At 38.1% G+C, this 27,828-nt stretch overlaps 2 protein-coding genes and 1 long non-coding RNA gene across 6 annotated transcripts in view; all 3 read right to left on the reverse strand.

Annotated features, from left to right (window-relative positions):
• Positions 1 to 21,331, reverse strand: part of LOC113060471 (spectrin beta chain, erythrocytic-like) — a 28,947-nt gene extending 7,616 nt beyond the window's left edge. The window contains exons 1-25 of one of the 3 annotated variants that reach the window (XM_026229401.1): positions 21,050 to 21,331; positions 17,839 to 18,077; positions 10,303 to 10,454; positions 10,002 to 10,175; positions 9,200 to 9,306; positions 9,035 to 9,115; positions 8,077 to 8,192; positions 7,567 to 7,679; positions 7,289 to 7,476; positions 7,067 to 7,184; positions 6,504 to 6,662; positions 6,067 to 6,369; positions 5,776 to 5,926; positions 4,780 to 5,650; positions 4,541 to 4,678; positions 3,693 to 4,452; positions 3,303 to 3,505; positions 2,481 to 2,571; positions 2,231 to 2,377; positions 1,714 to 1,983; positions 1,376 to 1,600; positions 1,162 to 1,251; positions 682 to 966; positions 408 to 538; positions 84 to 288 (exon numbers count right to left, since the gene is read on the reverse strand). In XM_026229401.1, the coding sequence (XP_026085186.1) occupies positions 84 to 288; positions 408 to 538; positions 682 to 966; positions 1,162 to 1,251; positions 1,376 to 1,600; positions 1,714 to 1,983; positions 2,231 to 2,377; positions 2,481 to 2,571; positions 3,303 to 3,505; positions 3,693 to 4,452; positions 4,541 to 4,678; positions 4,780 to 5,650; positions 5,776 to 5,926; positions 6,067 to 6,369; positions 6,504 to 6,662; positions 7,067 to 7,184; positions 7,289 to 7,476; positions 7,567 to 7,679; positions 8,077 to 8,192; positions 9,035 to 9,115; positions 9,200 to 9,306; positions 10,002 to 10,175; positions 10,303 to 10,454; positions 17,839 to 17,995 (5,235 nt within the window). In that variant the 5' untranslated portion in view covers positions 17,996 to 18,077; positions 21,050 to 21,331. Of the gene's footprint in view, positions 1 to 83; positions 289 to 407; positions 539 to 681; positions 967 to 1,161; positions 1,252 to 1,375; positions 1,601 to 1,713; positions 1,984 to 2,230; positions 2,378 to 2,480; positions 2,572 to 3,302; positions 3,506 to 3,692; positions 4,453 to 4,540; positions 4,679 to 4,779; positions 5,651 to 5,775; positions 5,927 to 6,066; positions 6,370 to 6,503; positions 6,663 to 7,066; positions 7,185 to 7,288; positions 7,477 to 7,566; positions 7,680 to 8,076; positions 8,193 to 9,034; positions 9,116 to 9,199; positions 9,307 to 10,001; positions 10,176 to 10,302; positions 10,455 to 13,744; positions 14,370 to 17,838; positions 18,078 to 18,504; positions 18,608 to 21,049 lie in introns of those variants that run through there. The other 2 variants (XM_026229402.1, XM_026229404.1) reach the window with 2 other exon arrangements.
• Positions 15,451 to 16,781, reverse strand: LOC113060472 (uncharacterized). Its single transcript, XR_003278257.1, has 2 exons — positions 16,092 to 16,781; positions 15,451 to 15,856 (listed from the first exon to the last, which is right to left on the reverse strand). It is a non-coding gene; the product is annotated as an uncharacterized LOC113060472 (long non-coding RNA).
• A 3,466-nt stretch (positions 21,332 to 24,797) lies between the features above and the next one.
• Positions 24,798 to 27,828, reverse strand: part of LOC113060473 (stAR-related lipid transfer protein 9-like) — a 36,920-nt gene continuing 33,889 nt past the window's right edge. The window contains exons 29-32 of one of the 2 annotated variants that reach the window (XM_026229406.1): positions 27,584 to 27,786; positions 26,486 to 26,565; positions 26,276 to 26,407; positions 24,798 to 26,083 (exon numbers count right to left, since the gene is read on the reverse strand). In XM_026229406.1, coding sequence (XP_026085191.1) covers positions 25,982 to 26,083; positions 26,276 to 26,407; positions 26,486 to 26,565; positions 27,584 to 27,786 — 517 coding nt within the window. In that variant the 3' untranslated portion in view covers positions 24,798 to 25,981. Of the gene's footprint in view, positions 26,084 to 26,248; positions 26,408 to 26,485; positions 26,566 to 27,583; positions 27,787 to 27,828 lie in introns of both variants that reach the window. The other variant, XM_026229405.1, reaches the window with a different exon arrangement.

Genomic DNA, 27,828 nt, shown 5'->3' on the forward strand with positions numbered 1-27,828 from the left:
TATAAAGTCTTGCATTTGACATGTCAAAACATGCACATGCTTTTACATGAGAGATGGTAAATGTGGGGTAGGTTCCTATTTACCGTCACATGGTCAAGGTCTTGGCCCATCTCTTGTGAAGATGCCACCACATCACGCTCTGCAATCCACTGACCAAGATCCTCCACTTCACGGCTAAGTAAGAAATGATGATATGTGTGGTCCAGCTTCTTTTTACGGTCCTCTGCCAGCTCCTTCAGCCCAGCATACTGCTTATCAACTTGTCCTTGTCTCCGGATGATGGCCTCACTTCACATTCAGACAAATAAAGAGTAATATTAATGTTTTTTTTAACATAAACTGGGGTGTCTTGGGATTCAGTTCAGCTTGGCCCACTCTACTCAATATACAATACGTAAAGACTCTACCCATCTGGGTGCTCTTCAGCCAGCATCGTCTGGGCACGGTCTGCCAGCTGCTGGATGGAGAGTGCATAGTCATCCACTACCTGCTTCAGAAGCAGGTGTCGGTTCAGCATGATCATTGCACTCTGTTCATCCTACAACCCAGAGAGATTAATTGTCACAGACAATTTATTTTAGTATAGCTTTTCATTGCACACAAAACTTGTAGCCAGCACAGAACTTGGCATTTTGAAGATTTTGAAGACAGACAGCATTTTGCAGTCTATCAAAGTTTTACCTTGGCCTTCTCATCAGAGATCATATAAAGTTCTTGTTCTCCTATCCAGGCCTCGGCCTCATCTGCATCATTGTAATACTGCTGGGCCTCATTAGAGCCATAGAGCCGTGCTCTCCGTTTGTCCATCTCATCCTGCAGCTTTGCCCACACCTCTTGAAGCTTCTGAATTTCCTCAGACATGTGTTCTTCTTCTGGACTGCCTTCTGCTGCTGCCACCATGCGCCGACCACGCTCTAACACTTCATCAATGCGTGGCTGGTGGCCATCGATCTCTTTTTGAAGAGACTGTGCAGGATATAAAAGGATTATATGAAAGGGGTTGGTGGGGTATATGAAAGGGGGTAATATCACATGGTAAACTAAATATAAATTATATAAATAAACCATAAATTTAATTAGTCCATGTTCTCAAGTCATGTTGTCCACGCTGGATAATTAGATATCATTTTAGTGGGTAAGTGGAAAATATTAACTACTCACTTGGTTCTTCTTGAGCAGAAGTTGGACGGTCTGAAGATTGTTTCCATGATCTTCTGACATTGCCATTGGTAACCTCTCATTAACCCAGAGCTGAGTAGAACAAATCAAAGCTTTTATGTAAAAGTTCTTTAAGAAGAAAGATCAACAAAATCTAATGATGAATTCCGAGAAGCTGTCGTTTGGATTTATGGATAACTGTGTTTTTAGTACATACTATTTCATCTGCAAGATCTCTGAAGAACTGGTGCACTGCCTTAGCAGCCTCCAGCTTGCCCCTGCGTTGAGCGAGAGGTGTGAGGAGCCTCTGGAAGTCTCTCTGAAGTGTCTGCTGCTCAACTTCAAGCTCAGGTTGGTCCTCTCTAAGAGAAGCATGCTGCTGTACAGTTTCTTGAAGTTCTTCAAGCTCTCGTGCACGATCCCGAACTTGATTCTCTGTCATCTAGGGGAGAATAGGGCAGATTTAAGCAGTATTCTATAAATTGCCACCAAATATGGAAAGACAAAGCACAGACAGTAGTTGGCTCCAAGAAAAAAAATTATAAAATGTCACACCTGATGTTTTTTCAGTAGGATGTTGGCACTGGTAAGATCCTTTACTTCTTCATCCACATCACCCTGGAGCTGCTGCTGCAGTTCAGCCAACCATTTCTTCAGGTCAGCCAGGCTCTGATCAAACAGCTCAGAACGGTTTGCATCAAAAAGAAGCCGAGCCTTCTCCTGTGTGGTGCTCTCCAGCTTATCCCATAGTTCATGAAGCTTAGCAAGACGATCAGTGACAATGGGCTCAAATTCAGGCTTGGATTCCATCAGTTCCTGTCCCTCCTAATAAGTGCATGGTTTAAAGTACATATTAATTTTTTCAATCATTTCAACACATTGATACTAGGGCTTCAGCAGAATCTTACATCATTTGATAAAAAAAGAGCTCAAGGTAGGTCTGTTTTTAAATGTTTAAAAGTTTGAAATAGTAAAATATGTCCCATATGGAGATTGGATATGGGATTTTTACTCCGGAAACTCAACTGCTGTGCTTTATTAAGGTTCATTTAAAATGGCTATATATATATACCTTATCAATATTATGAAGCCAATCCTTATTGGATGCTAGTTCTGCCATGAAGGCCTGGTGTTTTTGCCACTTGCTATGGAGGTTTCGAGCCTCATCATATGATGTATCCTGTGCAGTCAGCATTTTCTCATTTATCCATAGTGTAAGCTAAAATAGAGAAGTAAATGTTCATTGAATGAGAGAAAAGGTCACAAAGAAAATTTTATTCATATTAGAAGCAAATCTGTCTATTGAGTAAAGCATTACTCACATCCTGGGTGTTTTGAAGAAAGTGCTGAAGTTCCCTGTTGTCCTTCAGTTTCCCTGAGACTTCCTTGGCTTTGTCTCGATTCTTGTTGTACCTAAAGACATGAACACACAAATACATGGGTTATTTACTGGTTGATCTCAAGTGGAAAGTGGTGTAAGAACTTTATATGGTAAAATGTGAACACTGACAGATATTGAAATGGCTTTTTCTTTACCATTTTCTCACTGCAGAGAGAACACTTTAAAAAAAGCAACATTAGCCAATGGATTAGATATACTTTCACAAAGAGATCAATACCCATCAGAACAGGCACACATCTTAAGGAGCTACAGACTGCCTGGGCTAATAGGGGAAATGCAGGCTACTCCTTTACAGTATAATGCTTCTCTCACACACTGCTAATTCAGCACAAAGAAAGCACAAATTCATGAATGCATTAACATGAACTTTGAGTAAAAAATATGGTTGCTTTCTGAATTACACTGACATTGTGAATTAATTAAATGTAAATCAATTAAATGTAATTGTTCTTGTCATACCATTTTATATACAGGTCCAGAGGATACATTAAGTAATAGTTAAAAAGCAATAACTTTTGCATTCTTTTTTTCTTTTTCTTTTTTTTTATGTGGGATTCTGGAATCTATTGAACTGAAAGAGAATTATATACTTTTTCTGTCTCTTTAAGCAAGGAAATTGGATTGAAAAGGTACATTTATTTTAGTGGATAGTTCATATGCTAGGTCAGTGTTGTATGTAAATGATGTTGTATGTCTGAACTTGGATGTAAAAAAGGCAAAATAATATTTAAAAAAAACAGACCTATCTTCAATAGAGCCCATTTTGTCATTGATCCTTTCTGAGTAAAGGTTTCCACTGTCCACCAGCCTCTGACCAGTCTCCAGTGTGTTGAGTATCTTCTCCTCATTAGCATCCATGGTGGTAACAAAGTCCTCGTGTTTCTTCAGGGCCTTCTCTGCTCCATCCAGGGTGTCAGGCTTGTCTATGTGGGCTAGAGTGTATTCCTTTTAACAAGTACAGGAAAAAGACACAGAAAGAGACATGGCAAATTAAAGGGAGGAACAATATTATGGAACTGCAATTGAAGGTTATTGGAAGAGAATAATAAGCAGGAAGCAATACTGGCAAGGTTTGGGTTTCCCCTTGTTTTCATTACAAGGAACATCAGATTAAAATTGTAGGTATGTATACCTGGTTATTTAAGATGGCCTCAGCCTGCTTGGCATCCCTCATGAACTGTTGGAAGCCGAGACCCTGATCTAGAAAGCTCTTGCGGCTGTCCCACATTTTGTGCAGCTCATCCCATCCCTTATCAAGACCAACCAGCCTCTGCTCTAGCTGTTGGTACTGAGGATCATCTTCTTGGCCCTGAATGACAGCTGCTCCTGTGTCTCTCACACGGTGGTAATCTTCTTCATGGCCATCCATATCAGCCCTCACAGCATCATGAAGACTGAAATACTGCTCAGCCTCTGGTAAACCATCAGGCATGTCTTCAGATGCAACAGCCTTCTGTGTCTTGAAGAGCCAGGCTTGAAAATCATCCATGTCCTGTAGGAAGGTCTGCAGCTTGCTGACCTCCCCAAGAGAGTCTTCTCGGTTTTTCAGGGTGTATTTCAAGGTGTCCCATGCAGCATCCAACTCTTTCTGTCTGGCAAATATATCAGAAGCATTTTCTGGGTGGTCCTTCACAAGCTTCTGGGCCTCATTACGTAGGAAATCCAACTTATCTTGGATGGCAGCAAGGTCTCTTTCCATTCCAAAGAGCTTCCTTTGAATGGTAATGACTGCAGCCAGATCATTCCCAAGGTCCTGTGTTGACTCAATGACTCTTGTTTTGTCTTTTATCCATGACTCGGTCTCATCACATTCAAGATCATAGTTATGTAGGCTGAGGGCTGAATCTACTTTATGTTTCTTATCCTCCACCATTGCTTTAAAAGCTTCCCATCTTTAAGAACAGAAAAAAGGAACATTACAGATTATTAAGAGTATTGTTTACTGGTACAGGCTTTCATATCCAGGATTATAACCCTTACCTTCTATTCAAACGAGTTTGACAGTCTTTCACTTGTTTTATTTGTGGATGTCTGCTGTCTTCAAGTTGTTTGGCTGCTTTATTGATGTTATCAACCCGAGCCTGCATATTACCCATTTCATGAGCAAGAATGCTTAGCCTGCAAACAAACACAACATTTTATCACAGTGGCATAAATTGGAATAGTTTCCCAGTTTATGAAACACACTGTCTCTGGGTTCACAAAACCAACAGCCATACCTGTTTTGTACAACTTCTAGATCTTCCAAATTCTCTGGTGTCTCCAGCCCAACCAGCCATGTCTCCTTCTGGCCCATCCAGAGCTCACAAGCATCCGTCTCACTAAAGATAGTGTAAAGAGCCATGGTGTCATCCAGCTTCTTCTGCCTCAGGTCTGAGAGGGTCAAAAGCTCAATATACATATCCCGGATATCATTCATACGCCCCTGGATGTCTGGTGTGTGCCTTAATTCCTCAGGAAGTGCATTGGCCTGTTTGGATAGCGTGTCAATGATGGCTCCATTCTTAGCAGCCTCATCTCTTAAGTCACGGTGTTTCTTGAGCAGTCGCTGCGTAGTGTACTCATCATGCCCAATGTCATCACTGCTCATCTGACGCATAGCATCAACCAGCCAGGCTTTTAGGTCATCAGCATCACCCTGAAACTGGAAGAAGCATTGAGTGTCTTGCAGATTCTGTTTACGGAAGGCAGCCAGTTCCTCCAGCTGCTGCCACTGATTTCGCACTTCATCCATGCGCTGTTGCACTTTAGGGGAACCCAAGTGCTTGCCCTGAATCATGCTCTGCCCCTCGTCCATCACATGCTTCAAGTTGTCCCGTCTGGCAGCAAGCTCATCCTCAAAGACGCTGTGTTTGCTCTGCAGTACCAGCACACTGGTCAGGTCCTTACCATAGTCAAGAGAGGAGAAGATGTGCTCCTTTTCCCGAATCCAGCTTTCCAACTCTGCAATTTCCCATAAAAAGTTCCAAAGTCGCCGCGACTGCTCAAGACAGGCTTTTCTCTGAGATGCCAGAGCACACAACTCCTGGTAGCACAGGTCCAAGTGTTGTACCCGATCACGGATCACTTGTGGGTCACATGGTTTATAACCTAGACAATTAAGAGCAAATATAAAAATAACAATGAACAGTGTGTGTAACAAATTAAACAAATAAAGACTACACAACTACATCACTCAAGTCAACAGAAAATTACAAGGGTACAACTGTACTCACTGTCACCATTGGCAAATTTAAGAGCAGCCGCATTGGCGGATCGTACTCTTTCTGCCTGCACTGCTATATCAGCTTCTAGCAATGAATGTTTTTGCAACAAGTCTTCCACTTCCAATAAGTGTTTTCCAAAGTCTGGGGACAAGAGTCGACTCTGAAGAACAAATGTCACATAAGAAATTGATTGAATAACGTAATATATTTTTGCTTCAATCACATGACTTACAATGCAACCATAATATTCAAACAAAATATATAAATCAACCACACTGTATACTCAATTGTCTTTCCTACCTTCATTTCATCCATCCAGCTGATGATGTAGAGCATCTCCTGGAAGATTCTCTGAAGGGTGAGGTTCTTGTCTAGACGACCTCTACGAGCTTTCAGGAGCTCTTGCAAGTAGTCCCACAGCCTCAAGATATTGTCTTTTCTAGCATCAATGCGTTTAGCATCATGGTATCGTTCTGCTTCCAGTTCTTTAGACAGGGCAACCAGTGCCTGAACCCGTTCTTCATATGCAGCAATGTCTGTCTCTATGGCATCATGTTTCTTCTTAGCTGCCTCAACTGCTGGTAAGTCATAGCCAAAGTTATCCTTCAAAGTAGAAAGCAAAATTATGATAATTCATTTCAATCATCAGGTGATGGCAACTACAAAATGATGGGTATCTAAATAAAGGCTCGCTGCACCTTTCATCTTTTAGACAAAGGCTGTGGATAGTGAGTTACCTGTGAAACCAGTCTCTGATTCTCTAGAAGCCAGGTCTCTCTCATAGCTGCCTTCCTGTCAAAGCGACGAGCCATCTGCTCCAGCTTTTCCTGTCTAATGAGTTCATCTCTTAGGACCCGTTCACGGTCATGTTCTGCCTTCTCCAACCTCTCCCATGCCTGAGAACAAAGGCACACACACTCAAACAGCTCAGAGTCTCTCAGACCACTTGTTTTACTACTATGTTCAACCTTTGTCATTGTCTCTGCAGAAAATTTACTTGAAGTGGTTGGGACTAACAGGTGTCTGTTTGGTTCATAACCGTGTTTCCCATGAATTGATTGATATTATTGCTGGAGCTTAATATGCCCCCATTTAAAGTCAGATATGGGATATTCCAACTATTATCTCACCAGATAACCACCATACTCTACTGTACAATGTTTATAACATAAAAAGGCAAAGTCTGTTTTGCCGATATAAGTTAATAAATTTCAAGTGGAATTATAATGTACCTTGCCTAATTGGAGGTTGGAAAATCATACACCCCGAGTTCAATGCAGCATTAACCTTTGCATCTCACCTTGTTGATATCAGACACAAGTGCACCCTCTTTAGGGGTGTAGACTCTCTGATTGTTGGCCCTCATTCTGCTCTGGATAGTAAACAGCAGTACTTCCAAGTTGCCTTTCTCCTGGAACCTGAAGAGTTAGAGTTAAAAAAGTAATTCAAATTTGGTTGCTTAGCAGTTGGTTGCTTACTACAAAAAAAGAAATTTGTTCATAAATAGCCATAAATGAAATACTTAGGTGGTTTCTCCATGGTACGGTAAGAGTTGAAAGCCTGCAATTGCTGTTGGACACCTGTAAGGGAGTTAGCAAGCTTGCGGTTGTTCAGGACAATGATGGTTTGCTCAATCCATGTTAGCAAGTCTGATGACAATGTCTCATACTTCTCAGTCATCTTCTCTGTTTCAATGGCCTGGTCTAGCACCTGGAAAATATAAGTATAGATCAATGCAAATGTCCTCTTGCATTACACACATAAAATTCACATGGGAGCGGACTCGCTTAAATTTTGCACCTTTCCAACTCGCTTGCCCTCAACTGCCAGAGCCTTCATCTTGGAGAAGTAGTGGTAAAATGCAACAACATATGTAATTATGGACTTCTCATCTGGGTTCTCAGTGAACACATCTGTAAACAATAGAATATAAAGATGTTTTCTCTATCCATCTTTTTCTTTAACGCAGAAGTAGGCCTATTGGACAGACTTCCGGCTCATTAGCCGCTATAGGGAAATAACAATAGAATAACAATGTGCAGTAAACAGTAAAACTGTTTGCATTATAAACCAGTGTGTTTGTAATTAAGACAACACCTTCAAATAATATGGTAAGACATGCCCATTTTTAATATCAAGCACCAAAACGAGTGGTTCTGTACAGCTAAAAATAACTGGACATGGTCGAGACTGGAAGCCAGACCCATAGAATTTACAAATGGCTGCGCCCATTTTTATACGAAGACAAAGGTGGATAATGGGAGTTTAATTCATATATTTTTGGCTTAATATTCAGTAGGTGTTACTTGCCTTCTGGGTCCAGGAGCTTGGTGACACCAAGGTTTTTTTCAGCTACATTAAAGGCCTGCTGAAGGTTGTGGGTGGGATTGGACCTCTTTAGATTGCCATAGTCCACCAGATCTGGCCTGATGCAGTGGAATTAAGAAGTTATTTGGTTTATATGTGACCCTGGACCGCAAAACCTTAAGTCCCTGGGATATTTTTGTAGCAATAGCCAAAAAAACATTGTATGGGTCAAAATTATTGATTTTCTTTAATGCCAAAAATCATTAGGCTATTAAGGAAAGATCATGTTCCATGAAGATACTTTGTAAGTTTCCTACCATAAATATATTATAACTTAATTTTTGATTAGTGATATGCACTGCTAAAAATTCATTTGGACAACTTTACAGGCGATTTTCTCAGTATTTAGATTTTTTTGCACCCTCAGATTCCAGATTTTCAAATAGTTGTATCTCGGCCAAATATTGTCCGTTCCTAATAAACCATACATCAATGGAAAACTTATTTATTCAGCTTTCAGATTATGTATAAATCTCAATTTCGAAAAATTTACATTTAAGACTGGTTTTGTGGTCCAGGGTACATATCTATTGCTATTATTTCAATTTCATTTCTCAGTGATTGCTTTGGAGGTTTAATTCAAAGGTCAAATTTTTGTTAATCAATAACATGATTTTGGAGGGTGAATGTTCATTTTGAAAAAATATTTTCAGTTTGTGATTGGAAATGATACATATGAGATTATAAGAAAGAAAGCTAATCTTATTTCTTAGAGAAATCATGAGATTACACAAAGGTTTAAAGTTGCTCTCCATGTAATCTCAGTGGTGTCTAGAAGAATCATATGAGAACATCTGCTCAATGTGTCAACGCATGTTTCCTAACCACTAAGCTAGATAAGATAGTCTCCACAAGCTATCTTTTGTCTTAATATGTACATTATATTTTTGATATTTATCACCTGTGTTTGTGAATGAGAGCATTAAAAGCCATGCCATCTTTCCAGCTTGTGGTGAAATTGGTGATGTTTACATTGGGGTACCTGCAGATACAAAACGACATAAGTCAAATTAATCAGCAACCATAAATTTCTCATGAAGCTATAGCTTCATTACTACTAAAGTACCCTGCAGTCTTCATCTGGCACCACAGGAGTAGTGCATCTTTGGCCGAGCGGGTCTCTTGCCGGCCTGTCTGATCAGCTTGTCCTGTCTCTACTATAATGTCTTGAATCTGTATCCACATAAGGAAAGAAAGAACAAAAGCTGAAATTAATCCCACATGCACATTCAAATTATATTCATACATCTTTTTGTCACTCATACTGTATTTCTGTCAACTAGACATTCCTTCTGTTAATTGCAATAATAAAAACAGTAAATTCTCCTATCAGTTGACATTTCATGTACCATACTCTAAATCTCACATTAATTAGAAGAGCAACTGGAATTCGCCCTTGGACATTCATTCTTGGATATGCAGAGGCATTGTTACTTTATTTAGATCCTGACTTTTTATATCTCAATAGTTTGCACATTGCTGTGGGAACCAGGCAGAATAAAGAGTAGTCAACAATTCCCATTCCGGTCTTTTTCCTTTCATTTTTTAGGGTCTGAATTATGTAGCAGAGTATTTTGTTTGAAGTAGCTGGGCTAAAAATATCCTGATATCAAAATAATAGATTTAAAAATAAATATAAGCTTTTTGAATCAACCAAATAAATGTAAGCTTTTCCAATCAGCCAAAGACACAATAAAAAAACGCTGCTGTAGGTTTACTGTAATATCAGAAAGTCTGGATTGTTTTGTACTGTATGTTTTATACCCTGAGAAATTTTTAGATTTAGTTTTTAAGTTTTAGATTACATTTAGAGACACATAATGAATAGAATGGTCAAAAAAGTTGTCTAATCAGAATAATGGTCTGACCTGGAAGCGAAGAATGATGGTCCAGATAAGGCCTAGGATGAGCCGGTGGTTTCCATCTACAATATCATGTGAACCCATGTTCTCTAAGTGCACCCTCTGCTCCTTTAGAAACTGGAGAGCTTTGTCCACATTCTCAAGGCAATGGATCCGCATTCGCCCCTTGGTTGGCTTGGGCTAAATGGTGGAAAGATGAAAAATCAAAGATATTACTGCAATGACTAAATTACAATTAATTCTTGTTTTGTGGTCTGAACAAATCAAGATTTGACACTTTTACACATTAAACACACATTATACTCACCAGTCTCTCCCCTGACAGAACCTCCAGTAGTTTGATAAGCATTCTCCCATCCCGAAGGTCTAGATAGAGATCTGAGATTCGGCAGCTGACTCTGGCTAATATTGAATTCACCCATTTTGTGAAGGTCTTCTTCTGGACAGCCTCTCGCTCATCTAGTTTTGACAGAAAGGGAAAAACATTCAGCTACTCTGATTTTCATGAGATTCACCCATTTAGAAGGAGAACAGAAATTATATGGAATGAATGCATTATGTAATAAAATAGTTAAACAAATGTGTGGACTGTAAAAATGCCCTAAAGCCATATTTTTAGCATCTCGCACTCAAACTTTCAAAAAGCCCTTTTTAAAAAAACTAAAATATTTTTGTCATAATCATACAGTGATTATAGTATATAATCTATGTACAGTATGTGTGTTCTTCATAGTGTAGTTATGTATGTTCATGTGTTTTTCCTGAGCATGTCTTTGCAGCACCACGTTTAAGTTTCTAACAAAAAAAAAAATGCATTCTTAATGATGAGTTTTATAAATGATTCAGATCCTATGGCTGCAGAAAACTGGAAAGATGGAGGGACAAAAAGAGAGATAGAAAAAAAACGAGTGAGTGAGAGAAGAGGAAGAAAAAGACATTAGAAAACATTAGAATGTGCAGTGAGTAGAGAATGGATACATGCTTCTAAGCCGATCTAGAAATATTACCTTTCCATTTATGCTTAAACTAAAGCTAAACAGTCTCAGACTTGACCCTCTTCTTGTCTCAGCCTTGAATCATACTCAGCCTTCTCAGGTCTTGGTCTGTACTGGGACTAGAATGAACTGGTCTCAACTAAAACACTGTTAAATTACCCTAAAGTGTATGAAAACATGTCTCCTCCATCTGGATCACAAAGCAATGAAAAAATTATGAACATTCAAATGTGTAATGCATGATGTTGGAACTATTTTTGAGCATGTGCACGAACCATCTTTCAGACGTATTAAGATTAGTGAGTTTTATATCAAATGTTATTTCTGTACAATGCATATGCAAATACAAATTTTTAGAAAAGCTGTTTTGAAAGGCATGGGTTGTCAAAAGTGCTAAAAAATAAAATAAAAGTGGAAGATGGAGGCGTGAAAATGGGGTTTGTCGCTCCAAGTGCAGGTTTTATTCAAAAGAGTGGTCTAAACAGGCAGGGTCAAACAACAGCAAACAGGTATAATCCAGGAAGAGACAAAAGAGTAATTCAATAAACAGGCAAAGGTCAGGGTCAGACTGCAAACAATCATAAAACAAGGAACAGCCCAGGGTCCAAGGCAAAACAAGAAGGAACACGGAAACACAGGAACTAGGCCATTAGCCTTTTCCCATTAATTTAGATCATTTATTTAAAGAGTTTTAATAATTGTTTCTTAATGTTGGCACAATGTGAAAAAAAAAAAAACATTTCTTGATTTTCTAAAAACCTCAAACATGTATTTTATGTCATAACTAAATCTATCTATATTTATATCTAAATAAAATTATTTTATTCAAGCAAAAAAAAAAAATGTAAATTGCAAATGCTTTCAAATGTCATGGCTAATTACCCTGGATCCAAAGGAAAATTATGTCACAACCACAGTGATTGTCAATCAGTCCCAAGCCCTTCATTCGTGACTATCCTTAGTTTTCATGAAAGGTAAAACATCAACTGCAATATAATGAAATATAAATATGTGTTGTTTGCAAATAAATTATTTGAACAACTGTCAACAGAGATTTACATTTTTTATTTTTTGGTCCAGATGGTATAAGTTTGACTTAATGGGTTACACCAGAATAAAAATCAAATAAAACTAAGGGACAGGTCATGTAGGTGAATCTCTAAAAGGTAACAACTGCACCGTTTCACTTTTTAAGGGGCAATTGGCCATGTTCCTTCCAGATTTAGCAATGCTCCAGATGTGCTAAAATATAATAAGAGATCTAAGCTTGGCAACACTACATATTTCATGATCAAACTACTGCCAAATGATTCCTCTTCCTGTCCACACTTTGTACAGCGGGACTGTAGTCTAACCTCTACTAAATGCTTCTCTCTCTCTCTCTCTCTCTCTCTCTCTCTCTCTCTTTCTCTCTCTCTCTCTCTCTCTCTCAGAACAGTAGTGAGTCTAAATAGAGTACTAGGGTCCTGCTGATCTCTGTTATTCTCTCCAGCTCACATGAAAGGTCTGTGAAATATTCATATTGATGGATTTTCCCTGTACATAACAAGCCAGTGTTTTTCCCATAGTCAGCTTCCACTGGATTTGACCTGCAGTCTCACTAAATTCTCATACCTTAGTCATTGTTTGGATGGCTCTGGACCTACAAGCTCAGGTACTTACCAACACAGATTCACAAGTAACAGAGAGGTTGTGATGGGAGGACACATAGGAGCAATGAATTTAGATACAACATAAGTGGTTCTTTCCCATTTAACACCTGTATCCATTATGGAGGCGATCTTTTTGGGTGATCTTTATGATGTTCTTGTCCTTGTTGAGTCCCTCCTTCAATCTAGATCTGTAAGATTTTTCCACAGGTTTACCCTCCGCAGACAAAAAGCTGTTTTAAGTAGGCGTCATGTCTTAGGCACTTGCAACTATATTTCTCATAATTGCAACTTTAAAGTCACCAACTATATTTCACAATTGCAACTTTAGATCTTATAGTGTGACTTCATATCTCACAGTGTTACTACAGTACATTTCTTATTTTAAACTTCATCTTACAATTACTTTTATTATTTACTCTAAAACAGGTTTCCATAAAACCCATAACCCTAGTTATGAGCATTAGTATTAGTGATGCCTGCCTTAGAAAACACTCTATTCTCTTTCTGTTCCACACCATGAAAAGAGTGCTTTCTTCAGAGAGAAAGAGAAAGCTCCGTTTTACGCAAATTAACAGTGACAGTCAGCTTATCTCTAAAAATAAAGAGCTGCCAGGAGAGAATAAGAGAGATAGGAGACCTCAGTGCTGAATACATCTAAATCAGAGAACAAGACAGAGACAATATTTTCCTTTAAGAGGTAAGAATAGCAGAAGACAAGATGTAGATGGGAGGTAGCCTGCCACTGTACCTATCACTTTGTACTTCAGCAAGAAAAAGACAAATGTGGTAGGGCACAAGAGGTATTTTTTCCACTGAATGGCCTTTTTATGAGTTTGTCATTAAATATTTAGAGGTAACACAGTGAGCAATTGGGCCGTATATACGGCATAAATAATAAAATTAATAAATACTGCACGTAAAAAGACAAACATGTTCCCATAGCACCCCATAGAAAACAGTCTAGCCTACCACCTTAATGCCCTTCCCATTCTGGATCTCTACCTAATCCTGTAACTCCCCTGTGGCGTGGTGGAGGGGTATGCCAGGAAAGACTGCCCCCTCCTCGAGGAGGGGAGGAAAAAAAACTCTAGCAGGACACTACCTTGCAGTTGTCTGAATCGCCCATCCAGAATAGAGTTGTTGAAGCAGATGTTGGAAGCACTGTAGCTGAGCCAGCGTGCTCGTCTCATACTCCGGGACGGGGACAGGGGGCAAGATGGTGAGGAGCGTGGAGGTGAGGGCCGATGGCCCCTTGGGGTGCAGGAGGAAGAGGATGATGATGTTGAGGAGGCTGAAGTGAGAGTCATGGGCGCTACTTTAGGTTTGATGCCCAGTAAAGTTCCGTTCCTGTCCGGCAGGTGCTCAGGTTCACGGATGTGGGGACTGTTAGTTTTGCCCCCTCTCTTGCTTTGGGCTCTGGAAACTGGCGGGGTGCTTCTGCTCCGATTGCCTGGTGCATTGGTCCGGGTCGGGACTTCTTTTACTGTGGTATAATGCCGGCTGCTGACCTCTCGGACGACAGGGGTAGGGCAGATCGCAATGGTCTCTCTGCTGGTCTTCAAGCTGAGTTTGACCTCCCTCAGCCGGGTCTGGCTCACAGGCACCGTGCGGCACAAACAGGGGCTGCTCATCCTCACCACGCTAAATCAACGCAAGGATGGGAAAGAGCGAGAAAGACAGGACACTCTTCTTCTCTCCTTCTGTCTCGAGTCCTGTTATCTTCTCTTTCTTCCTCTTGCCGCCCTCCCTCCCTCCCCCTCTCTCTCTCTCTCTCTTTCTCTCTCTCTCTTTCTCCTTCCCGCCCTCACTCTCTCTTCACTTAGCAGTGACGCTGTTGTGCCTCTCCCCAGTAGCACAAGGAGTGGTTCTCCAGCACCCCAGCCATGCATATAATATGCCCTCATTCCTGTCCGCCCCACAACATGCTCACACTCATCTAAAATGTCATCAAATGGCTATACACGTGTTTGTGTGTGTGTTTTGATTTGTTCCAAATACAATGTGATGTCAGACTGTAAGTGCGTGCATAAGCAGTTTGGGCCCTGATGTAAATACAAACTAGAACTGTATTAATGACTGTGTACTCAAAGTGTACTTAGTATACTCAGAGGGATTCGTGTCTGTTCAGAAGCCGTAAATCAACGGTGAAGAATGGGAACCACTTCTCTCTTGCTCGCTTGCTCTCCCTCAATTCTGAACTCTCTCTAATTGCATTACAGAAAGAGCAGAGCACAGACGCACCGACAGAACACATCACACTCCCCCTGGCTCAGCAACTTACACTTGGCTCAAAGAAGCAGGCCAAATTTGAGTACACCATCGCTAATGCATTTCAAAACAGAAAGACCCCTAGCCTTGAATATAAAAAAATCATAACTTATTCTGAGATGTATGGTTTATGAAGGAATCATTATTTTGAACCGTTTTTTTTTTTCTGAACTAAATGGACCAGGTTCACCAAATCAGACTGAACCGTCTGAGCAGCACAGATTTACAAGTTAACGAATCTCACAGGACCACAGTTTCAGCTAAAATCTTCTTTACTCTTTTACTGAAGAAAAAAAAGTCACGTACATCTTGGATAGCCTGAGGTTAAGTAAAATAAAAATAAAAAGAGATACAGTTTATTTTGGGGGGTAAACCAACTCTTTAAGTGTCCGAAAACATCACACTTTACTGATTCATGCCTTGTGTTTAATCCATCCACCCATTCTCCAAACTATTTCTCCTGCCTTTTGCAGTGTTTTGTGTAGAAAAGCACATACTGTACAAGTGTGCTCCTTTATGAAAAATTACCATCAAAACTTGACATCTCATATCTCTAGAAGTAGTTAGTGTAGATATGCACAGCTATAAAGCAATTTCATAGGCAGAGTGTGTGTAAGGCTTGGGAAGGCTTAGCCTTCTCCTGGCCATGGGGATTTGGGCAAAAATGCCCCTAAATTGAAAAAAAAAAAACTTTCTGCACAAAGAAATTGAATCTATTAAATTTGATACTAAAAAAGTGAAAACAAATAGTGTTGATTGTGACATTAAATTAAAATCTGCTCATGTTACACAGTTTTCTTTTTACAATTTACAGTGTTGCGCATTTTAAGCAATCACACACAATTCGGTTGAGCTTAGGAATGCAGTGGCCAATCAGAGGCGTTCAGATGAGTAATCGCTGAAAACACATCAGTTTTGTTGAGTGCACGTTCGTTCTGAATTCTGACTCTTTGTAAGTGAGAGATTAATTTCACAGTGTATACAGCTGATTATATTAGATTAAATAAATAAAAAATTTAATGCTTAAACTCGCGATCGATCAAAGTTAGCGATAATGTCACTTTCTATATATAATTTATTAGCTGTTTGAATAACCATGGAAAGGAAACATTATATAATCACCTTTCTATTGGTTTTATTAAATTGTAATCACATTAAATACAAATTCAGTCCCATTAAACATATTTTATTAGCCTACATGACACCAATGTCTGATTCTTGCCTTAAAAGATGGGTTTATGATGTTTAATACATTGCTGCTTTTAGCCTTACCCTGAAGTTGGTTCACCCTCCACCTATGGTTACAGTGGATATCAATGATAAAATCTGCAAGAGGAGAAATGTACCAAATTGGATGCCAAAAAAAAAAATTACATTGGACAATTGCTCTTGCTATTTAGATGCATGTAACAAAGTCTGCACCAAAACCAATCATTTAGAACTGGTTTACTATTTAAATGCAGTCACAGAGGTCTTTGTGTGAAGCTTTTTTTAACCTATGCCAGTAAACATTCTCCTTACTAGGGTTGGGTACTGAAACCCGGTGCTAATATAGTACCAATGGAACCGGTATCCACCGAACCGAATAAGAACGCAGATTTCTCTTAAATGACTCTTAAATGTCTGGGCGATTGATTGAAATATTTGTCCTGGTTCTCCGAAATGTACACAAGAAGCACGCTATGCTTTTTTTAGCGGGGCTATAGCATTTAGCTCCAAAAACAGTACACAAATTTGTGATCACCTCAGAGTCAGTGCCCTTAATTTTCACATGAAAATGGCAGTTTACAAAAAGATCACGAGGGAGCAATCGCTTATTTAAATATACTTAATCTAATTATACGTACTTTATACATACATTACTGTGCAAAAGTCTTAGTTTTAGGCAGTTGTCAGACTGCTTGTGCATTCAACAATCTCATTAAAATTGATGGCAAAATGAATGTTTGGAAATGTAAACTGGTATTTTCTATTGACCTATTACAGCAAAAGATATAAATAACTGGCTTAAAAACCCTACTTGGGGTGAAAACACTAATGTGTCTAAGACTGTACTTTACAAACGACATTGTTGCTACTTTATAAAGAATGACCATATAGTCATTGACTGTATCAACTGATTAAAGACAATGACAGACAGCACTCGTTTTAACTAAATATCAGAGTGATTGACAGAGATACAGTAGAAACATTATGTGTGGTTTTCTATTAAACAATGACCTAGATCATGAAATAGGCTACATTTATTAGGCTAGATTAAGGGAAGCTTGAGAAATGAGAGCATCCAAGGAGTGTGTGAATGCTATGGATTTATTTCAAATCTTTTTAATGTTCTTTAATGTTATCCTTTTTAGGCTTTATTTATTTATTTATTTTTATAGAAGTATCGGTTCAGGCACCGCTAAGGCACCAGTACCGTTTTAAAAGTATTGAAATGGCATCGAATAAAACCCAATTGATACCCAACCCTAGTCCTAACCATGCCCCAGAAACCACTCAGAACACCCAAGCATAGTAACATCCTGGCATTGTAAAGCATTACTTAAATTTTATTTAAAAAAAATTATGATACTGTGTGCTGTCACTGAAACGATCATGTGTGGATTACCCAGTCCCTAGAAAGGGTCTTGTAATTCTGGTCATGAAATCGCTATTTAAAACTTGCTGTCTCTGAGAGCAGCAGACCCCACAGGTGTGCCAAAAATTACAAGCTCCTGCAACCATCCCAGAGATCTAAGCTATGGGCATAGACGGGCAGGGCAGCTGTCCAGCTCACTCATACAGAGGCATGCTGGGTATGTGCAAATGATCCTGGCTGGTCAAGGGGGGCAAGAGAGGATAAGGTTCAGCTGCCTACATTTGTGGGCCTCTGTATATGTAAGCCAAAAGCAACATGTGCTCAGTTTTATGTCACTTGAGACGACTCACCTGCAAGTGCCTTAATGCGCGAACGCTCAAAGAGTCTGGCCGAGCTGTTGTCGTTGTCGAGATCTCCATCAGGCAGTTCAAAGCGGGTGTTGATGCGGATGTATTGCTGAGTGATTTCAGCATTGTCAAAGTCTGTCGTGGAGGTCATAGTTGCCATTGAGAGGAAGAGGAATGAGAGAGACCAAACACCTCACGGTGCCACACGAAGACAAGACAGCGGAATGCCAGAGATGGATGATCTGAAACGTTAAAGAGATGGAGAAGCAGTTTAACTGGACATTTATCTTTGAAGAAGTCATTTTAGATTTTGCACTGAAGCGACCTTTATACATTTAGAAATTTCTGTTTGCACCTCAATATATTTAGATATTCAATTCTTGTGCCCAAGGGACCATTCACACAGAAATGCATTTTTGCATTGAAAAATGCAAAACATGAGCAGTGGAATGGAAAACCATATTTCTAGGGGTAACTTCTTTTAACTTGAGTCTTTTTTAAATTGCTTTGTCGTGAGTCACATATGCAAATTTGTGGTGGTTCTTACAGTGTGCCAAAAACTCTCACAGTTGCCCATCCTCCTTTCATTACCTGCTTCTTTGCTTGTCCCTTTCTTTGAGAATGGCAAAAATGTAAATTAATGAATAATACAATTTAATAAATGTATACCTGTTTCCCTCATAGGATATTTTCCTACCCCCTCAGGAGTCCAAAGGCCGCCATTTTCAGCACATGTCCTCCAACCGTCACACTTAACGAGGGTGTGTATGTACACATGCTACTGTGGAATGGCGAGTGAAGGTTAGCTGCTAAGATAGTTCTATCTTTGTGAGGCATGTTGCTCATGTGTAGCCTTATCGCCCTAAACAGGGGGCTGGGCAACCCCTCTGAGTAAGAGTATGTGAAGAGCACCCTTCACAAATTTTCCTACTTCGTCACGCGCTACGTGATCAGATATTTACTTGTGTGTTTCTTCTCACAGTTATAAAATTAGGGGGAAAACTCCTCGCACTGGACCGAATGAATTTCACCTTCTATTTTCAGGGTTAGTGTACTGTAACAATGCTAGGTGTGAATATGTCTGTTGTAAAATTTACAAAATTAAAATCAAATGACACAGTAAACATCTGGCTCAAGAACTGAGTGAAGAGGAGAATCTAACAGGTGTCAGAGAGGGGTGATGGTGGTTCTCTCTCTCTCTCTCTCTCTCTCTCTCACTCTCTGCGTGTGTATCAGGCCAGTGCAGGGGGGATGTTATCAAAGAACTATTCTCCACCCATCAGCGGGAAACCCGTTATCACAAGAGTCACAACTTTGCTGCTCTCTCTGTCTCTGCAATATGCTCACGTGCACACATACAGTTTATGACGAAGTATCAACGATCTCAACTGAAAAAGAGGGACAGTAGGGACAGTTTGAAAAAATCTAACACCTAAAAAAGAAAATCATGCCATAACGTCATTCCCAAACCTCTGACTTTCTCTCTTCTATAGAACACAAAAGAAGACATTTTGAAGAACATTGATGCTGCTCTTTTCCATACAATGTAAATATACAGTAACCAAACTGTCAAGCTCCAAAAATGAAATGAAGTCCTTAATAAGTCCTTATGATTTGTTTTCTCAACCCATATGATTAAGGAACGGACCATAATTTAATTTGTTCCCTAAAAAAAACATTCTCTTGCGGTATCTTAAATCTCTTTACATATGCATATTTATTTTTTTCATGTTTGTGTGAACTATTTAAATGTTTATAAATCTACCTATGCTAGATTATTTAATCTGAAGTATTTTAGGTCATTTTCATTATATTTGGCAATAACTGTAAAAAAAAAAACAGTAGTTTAAATACTGCAAGAGCAGTGTCTCTAGCTAATAATATCTATCTCTGCCATGATAATGTCACAGTGTGTTTACTCTCAAATTCTGCAGCCGAAGCGGTCTACTGTCCAGGAAGCCGACACAGCAGGTTATTTCTCACATGTGTGAGGGGAGAGGCCACACTTAGGTGTGCTATGAATCATGATGCACTGTGTGTGCCATATTACTGTAGGAACAGCTGAAGCCTGGCACTATGGCACCAGAGTACTCTGTGTTTAAATGAGATTAAGTAAATTATGGGTATAATCACCGCCTTGAAGACATAAGTTTACCCTGAAACTTAAATTCTGTCACTATTTATTCACACTCGTCATTCCAAACATAAAAGTCTGACGTGATTTAAATTTCTGAATAAACTGTTCCATTAAAGTTGCAGCAAGTTTTAAACACAGCAGTGGTTTTGAAGAAAGCAGAGCATAATTAGCAGACTGTATAATGCAAAACTGTTCCTGGAATCAACCTTATGGTCATATTATGAAGTTCTGGGCGGTAAATAATGGCGTTTACACCACAGCGTTTCTCCCAATAAGGTGAGCTTGAAACAGATCATATAATTTTATTATTTGAAACATTTAGTGACAGCTGTTTTTCTGTTGCTAATACTTTGAAACAGCTTTCTGAGAAACATGGAGACCAGCCGAATGTGTGTTGGTCCTCTGTTGGAAAGTCCAGTTGATAACTGTTGCAGTTGGAACATGGTGGCTAGTTTCTAGGTGCCCAAACTGGTCTATGTTCCAGAATCCAGCTTGACTGCCTTACGACATGTGACAAGCTGGTTTGTTTCAGGTCCAAAGTGGTCTACCTGTTTGGACCAGCTTGGACCTCGTTTAGAGTAACTCACAGAGTCAAATTAATGATCATATAGAAGAAAGATGACAGCTGATGGTTATTAAATAAACAAAGTAACTGAATTTAACTGTCAATTTAAAGTTCTCAAAGTGAAAAGCACATAATTATATAGGGAAATGAACAGTTCTTGCGTATTTGCATTGCTTTATATCCAGTTGGTTTTCTCCCAGGCCTTTTTATCTGTACTGATCACACAAGCCAACATGAATGTGTTCACACTGAGAGTTCAGTGCTCAACAGGTCACTGCGCTTCTCAAAAGCCTGCAGAAGGCTACTTTTATGAAAAGAACAATCATTGAACCTTTCATTGCGTTATTAACATTCTTTAGCTACTCAGAGATACACAGATATATAGGCTATAATGTGATTAAAACGAAGCAAGAAACAAACTCTTCTACTACATTAATATAAAATGACATTGGGGATCCTAAACTGAAGACAGGTCCTCTCTAACTATGAACTTCAAATAACAGTACACTTACCTATACAACTGAAAAACAGTCCAGGAGAATGACACGCTTCTCTGTCGATGTCTTTATAATAAAGTCCGTTATTTGAAGGGCTGTAATAATCCCATGAGAGGCACTGTGGTCTAGGTCACGGTGGGGGAGAGCTGCTGCAGGGTAGTGGCGTACAACGCTCATTCTCCTGAGTCCTCAGGCGCTGTTCGACCCACCCAAAGTGTTAAAAATAAAGTAGGAGCAGCGGAGTGGAGCGGAGCGCTGCATGAGCGCATTCCTGTCAAGAGTCACTGACTTTCAAAGGCGTCCCCCACCCTTCCAATGCCCGCCTCTACTGCAATATCACAAGCCTTGCATAATAATAATTAAAAAACGCACATATTTACAATCCGCTACTAATCGAGAGAGACTAGTGCCAGTGTAGATAGGCTACAAATCGCTTTCTTTCCAGAGCAGCATTTTACTTTAAACACTTGTTGCTAGATTGTGGTATTTCTAATTCTCTCTAGAAATTATTTGTTCTAATTGTGTGTAAATAATTTTTTTTTTTTTTTTTTTTTTTTTTTTGATGATAAAAGCAGAGTAACATCTACTGAAGTGTTGCTGAAGTCTGCTTATTATAGGCCTAGGTTTTTCTTGCCCAGGTGTAGCCTATGTTTATAGAATTAAAAGTAAGCCTTTCTTCAATCTATCTTTGTGTAATTTATAGATTATGTTTTATAGGTACGTTTTCAATGCAAAACAACCTCAGGGTTGGAGATGTTTTCACAAATGCAGTAAACATTTTTAGTTTCAATAAAGGATTTAAGAGGATTTAACTTTAAAAGAAAAAAAAAAGGTTTTAAAAATATAATTATTTACTGCAAACTATTTGCGAATCAATAAATGAATGTGTCGTTTTAATAAATCACTACCTAAAAACACACTGTCTAAGCACTTTCTATGAAGCCTGTATTTATAATACATTATGAGGGTATTCTTAAGGCATTATAATGACTGAATAATGTATCATAAAAATCTTATAAATAATCATTTTTTACGTTTTAATGTATTTTTCCTACTTATGTGGTTATAGCTTTTAAGAGTATGATGATTTATAACACAATGAACACATTGCATCCACTTAAGTTACAATGCATTATATTTCCCGTAGTTATAATGTATTATAATCTTATAATGTATGTCTTCATGAAAACATCCAAAATACATTATAATTTGGTCTTTTTATAAGTGGTCTTTGTGTTCTTTAAGTATCTTCACCTTACTTGAAGAAGACAAATACCACTTATAAATAATACTAAGACCAATAATACTAATATATTTTTTTCTCAAACAGCCATAAGTATTAGTATTAGTCTACTAATACTCTGATGAGAGGTAGTTGTCATGTAGTTGCAAAGTTGCTTATAGTCATCAGACTAAGGGGGCCATCAAAATAAAATGTAATCTAATATACTATAAATAATGTTTTTTTTTTTTTTTTTTTTTTTTTTTGAGTAGGCCATTACAACTCCGCTTAAATTAGTTCACAGTAAAATTTACCTCACAGGAAACCCTCAAAAATACTGAACCACTCCTAACCAGGCACAAAAGTAACAATGTGCAGATCTTAAATAAACTATGTCAAAATATGAGATAATCCATTATACATTAAGTGGATTTAATATTGCATTCATTAGGTTTTAAATAATCATACTCTTATAGCTATAACCACAAATGCATAAGTATTATAATTGCTGTTATGATTAATTATGAGATGATAGAACATATTATAAGGTTTTTTTAAATGCATTATGCATTAATTGTAATGCCTTTAGAATACCTTTATAGTGTATTATAAATGCAGGCTTCACTGAAAGTGTTGCCGAATTGACTGAAAAGCTTTCAGGAAACCATGTAAAGCCTTGCAGCTAACACAGGACATACTGTAGCAACCTGTTCAAAAATGCTAGCAGTGCTAAAACATGTTAACCACGTGCTAGGAACCTGTAAAAACATTAGCTATATCTAGCAAGTCTGCTAAATTATGTTAGTAACACCCAAGTAACATGCTAACAATGTCTAGCAAGTAATGACACTTGTTACGATCCAGATGAGGATCAAACTTTGGTCTGTGGTGTGTATATCCTTGGCGCTAACCACTGCTCCACTGAAGCAGGTCAAACCTAATGCAAATGAAATAACCAAGAGGCTCAGAGTCTGACTCTTATAGTTCTCTACTAAAGAAAAAAACAAAAACAAAAAACTGGAGTCTTAGAGGCATTTAACTGGAACTTGCCACGGGGGGAACTCAAGAAGGCAATCCTTGGAAGGAAATACAAAAAGTGTCCAAACAGAAAACCTGTCCAGAAATCCAAAACAACGCTCAACAGAAGACAAATCTTGAACCAAAAATGCTTGGTAGCATCATTCTCAAACAGACTTAAGGACTGAAAAACAACAACAGACAGTGAGGCATTTAAATAAGGTTGGCAATTAGGAGAGATTCAATACAGGTGTGTTACACCAGGGAATATCAGGCAGAACATTACAGACACTATAAGAAACATGCCTGGAAACATGGTCTGATGTGGTTTCTTAGTGATCTTATGAGGTCATAATGAGTCTGAAAAGGTTAACTGGGTACTAAACTGGTTTGCTATGGTTCCTTTGGGGTCTAACTGAGGTCACATGTGGTCTGAAGTAGTGTAATATGGCTTAAAGCCTTCAATTTTATATGCTTTCTGTCTTTATTTGACTTTGTCTCTGTCTATCTGACAATAATCATATAGATTTGTCAAAGCCAGCATCCAAGTTTGTTATCATACTTCATCTACTCGACAATTAATAATTTATATGTGGTATTAACACATTACATAATCACTACTACAAATGTAAATTACATTGATGAATAAATAAACTTGCATAGATTGTGTCAAATTCATTACACATTGACCGTCTTTCTGTGTTTTCGGTTTTAAGAAATATTTGATTAACCCTTAAATTACTCTTTTCACCTGTTAACTTTTTTTTTTTTTTTTGAAATTATACATTTTCATTTGGGCCTTATTTAGCATAATTGGCCTTGTTTTTGGATAGGACAGTAGAAACAGATAGGAAAATGGGGGAGAGAGGAAAACTAGGATCAGGAAATAGATTTGAACCCGAGTCCCAGTCAGCCAAGAGCTCTATCATCAGTCATGAAATAAAGAACAAACATACAAATGATTTTATTATTATTATTTAATTGGAATGCTTAAAATTATACTTACCTGATCACTTACCTCTCCTGTTTACCTTTTTTTTTTTACGTTTTAACAGTTACATCAGATCAGAAGTCATAATTTATAAGTGCATAATCGCACCACTTTAGCCTGTGAAATTATCATCTTTTGGGCTTAATGCTTTTTTCAAATAACAAATAGTCATTCACGTAATCATTTCACTGTATTTTCACTTCTGTTCACGGTTCAAGTGCTGAAGATTAAAAATCCAGAAAGATCTGACCAACTTAATTTACACTTATAAAAAAAAATCCAAATCTAAAAAAATCTTAAAATCCAAATCTAAAAATTATATCTAATTATAAATTAATAAAAATAATATAAGTCGGTGGGAGAATTAAATTGTCACTCACCTTCACTTGTAGCTGCAAATTCTGTTGATGTGGAACACGCTCTAGCTCAGATAATGATAATTGTCATGCTAACGATGTGTTTACAGCCTTGAACTTAAAAAAAACTTTTAAATACTAAAATAAAAACGAAAACAAGAAACATACACAAAAATGCCAAATGTATTTAATAAAAATATTTTCAGTTTCATAAATTACAAGTCTTTAAGATTTTGGAAGCTCTTCCACAGAAACATATAAAATAGTAAAAATGAAGACAACATTTTAAAACAAATTATTTTACATTTAGATAATAGATTACATATTATAGAAGACATTTACAGTATATTAAAACAATGTGATATAATAATAAAAAAAGAAATATCCTTAATTTATACAGTAGACCTTTCATTTCGGCAACCAAGTTTTACAGATCAGCTACTGAAGGTTACAGATAGAACCCCTGGTCTATATTGCTTGAGCAAAGGCTCTCTATGTCAAAATGTAATAGCAAATTCAGATATGTGTATAATCTATACAGCTAAAGCCACTGTACAAAGTGTAACAGTTTGTGTTAAAATGAATAGCTTTTGTTTGCATTTCATTACACAGGGAAAATTAAAAGGACATTTTGCATGCATATTTTCCAAAAATAAATATCATATTTATCATAACATATTCAACACTTAAAGTATTAACATCAACAATAGCACTGCAGTCAGTAACGATGGTCAGTCTATCCCATTTCAGCCAATATAGAACTTGTTATAAATTGCTTAAGCAATTACACAGAAATCACACAAACAAAAATGAAAACGCCTGAAAAATTGCACTACCAACAAACAGCCCATAAAACAGAAAAGGACTGGACATGTTTATGAAAGGCACTGTACTGCATATTACAGAATAAAATTAAAAAAGTATATAGCTGATGTCAAGTTTTACATACAGTACTAGTTATTTCTGAAAGTAGCTTAAGACAATGCTATGCATTTGTAATACTGAATAGAGTCGATTGTTTTGATCTGAAAATCCACTCTTACAAATAACAGAGCTATGCATATACTCAATGTCAAATATAATCGAGTAATACATACACGAAGAAATAGTTTTTACTTTGATTCCTCAAAGTATTATAATCAATGCTTTGGCACATGGGGGCAAAATTATTCAATAACAAATATTAAGACAAGATCAAATAAGGCATGATAATGTGTTACACAACATATATATATAATCATACAATCAGTGCAAAGTGAAAAATAAATCAAGTTAAAAGCAAGAACATGATGTGCAAATCTTAGCAAAAACCTTCAGGGTTTTGGTGTAAGTGCTTGTTGCTACATGTGTAACCTGATTTGTCATAAAGAGAAGAAAGAATCGAGGTCTGCTATGACAGCTGCTTGTTTCCTAGCCACTGTATTCAGCAGCCTAGGAGCAAAGGACGGGCTTCCCAAATCCACCTATAGGGGGAGACACAAGAAACGAGGAGGAAAACTTACAACTGTTTTTTTTTTACTATCGCAGATAGTAACTTCATACTTATGCAAGCATAATGCTAATGCAAATGATTATTCATCAAACTGATACATGACATGAGGAAAGGATACAAGGTTAAACCATCTTACTTGTAACAAATAGATAACAGTGACAACCTCTCGACTGTTACGTTGGCTGGGCTGAAGGATCCACGCGCTGGGTAGAATCTCACCACGAACAGTATGCACACTGGGACGTGGCAGTGTCTCCTCAAACACAGACTGCATGGCCAGCACCCACATATCATCCTACAGAAAAGATGAATATGTGATTAGGGTAAAGTACTTTTGGATAAAGCTAATCACAGAATAGAGAACACAGAACACCTGTTTGGATTCTGTACTGAGGCAGCAGAAGTCCCGCGGCTGTTTAAGCTGGCAGTTGGTTACGTCCGTCAAAAGATAGACTGATTGGAGAGAATGACAAGACAAAGCAATATAATCAGTAAAGATCAATTTTGCTTTAGCCTGCACTTGAAGGTAAGTTATAATCATAACCTCTCTTACCTATCGAGACTGCCATTCACTCTACAATGATCAAATCCTTTAAGATAATGTAATGACAGATTTTACAATGTGATCTCAAAAAGAGACAAGGCAGATGTGCTACTCTTGTAAACGCACATCGACTGACAGAAGAGAGGAAATTGTTGAATAAAGTCTTTGTTTTTTTGCACACAAATAGAATTATTGTGGCTTCATAAAATTAAGGTCGGAACACTGAGGTCACATGGACTTTTACCAATGTACTTACTACCTTTCTGGGCGTTGAACGTGGTAGTTGCATTAGTGTCTATGCAGGGTCAGATTTCATTGAAATGATCTTAATTTGTGTTTTAAAGATGAATGGGTCTTACAGGTTTAAAATGACGTGAGGGTGAGTAATTAATGATAGAATTTGTGAACTATCCCTTTAAAGGCTGCAGTCCAAAAGAGTGAATCTAGTTGAATCTTCAAGATTGAACAGTGGCTTCGATAAAAAAAACTGCTCTTTAGGAACCAGTGTATTTGAAATTCATCAGTGCTATTGCACGCAGCATTTATGTAGGATTTATGAAGGTAAATGTAAGACTTTAGAATCCTTTTAAAGAACAACTAAAGTATATACGTAAGGAACTTATTGAATGGAGCTCAATGTTTTAATGTGGTCTCTTAACGTAAATGCCTTGTATTGGCAATGCTTCAAAGTATCTGCCAATTGGTTTTTCAACCCATATTTCAGAAGTTTTCATTCCCCAGATATTTGTTCTTGTTTTATGCATAGTCTTAATTTTACTGAACATGACCCTGATTTACTGATTCATAGCATGAACCATCATGACCATTATTTTGTGACACTAGATGATCCCAATTTTAACCTAAGACAACAGAAATCCCTTATGATCCCAGAAATTTTTCTCAGATGGCAAAATCCTATATCTTTACCTAGTTGTGTGCTTTTGTCCAATGGCCGTGTCCAGGCAGATTTAATAGACTCGTGGTAGAGGTGAGTCTTTGAGTGATCTCGAACTATGGACCACAGACTGGCCAAAGGCCTCTCCAGCTCTACTGCTCCAAGAAACCCATGAGCTGAGGGTCTGGAACCAGGCTTGTGAAAGACCTGAACGCCTCTCTCCACACCTTGATGCCTGGTGAGAAATGGAATATGAGGACAGAATACATCGAAGATG

Source organism: Carassius auratus, chromosome 42 (assembly GCF_003368295.1).
Source record: "Carassius auratus strain Wakin chromosome 42, ASM336829v1, whole genome shotgun sequence".
Classification (NCBI taxonomy): Eukaryota; Metazoa; Chordata; class Actinopteri; order Cypriniformes; family Cyprinidae; genus Carassius; species Carassius auratus.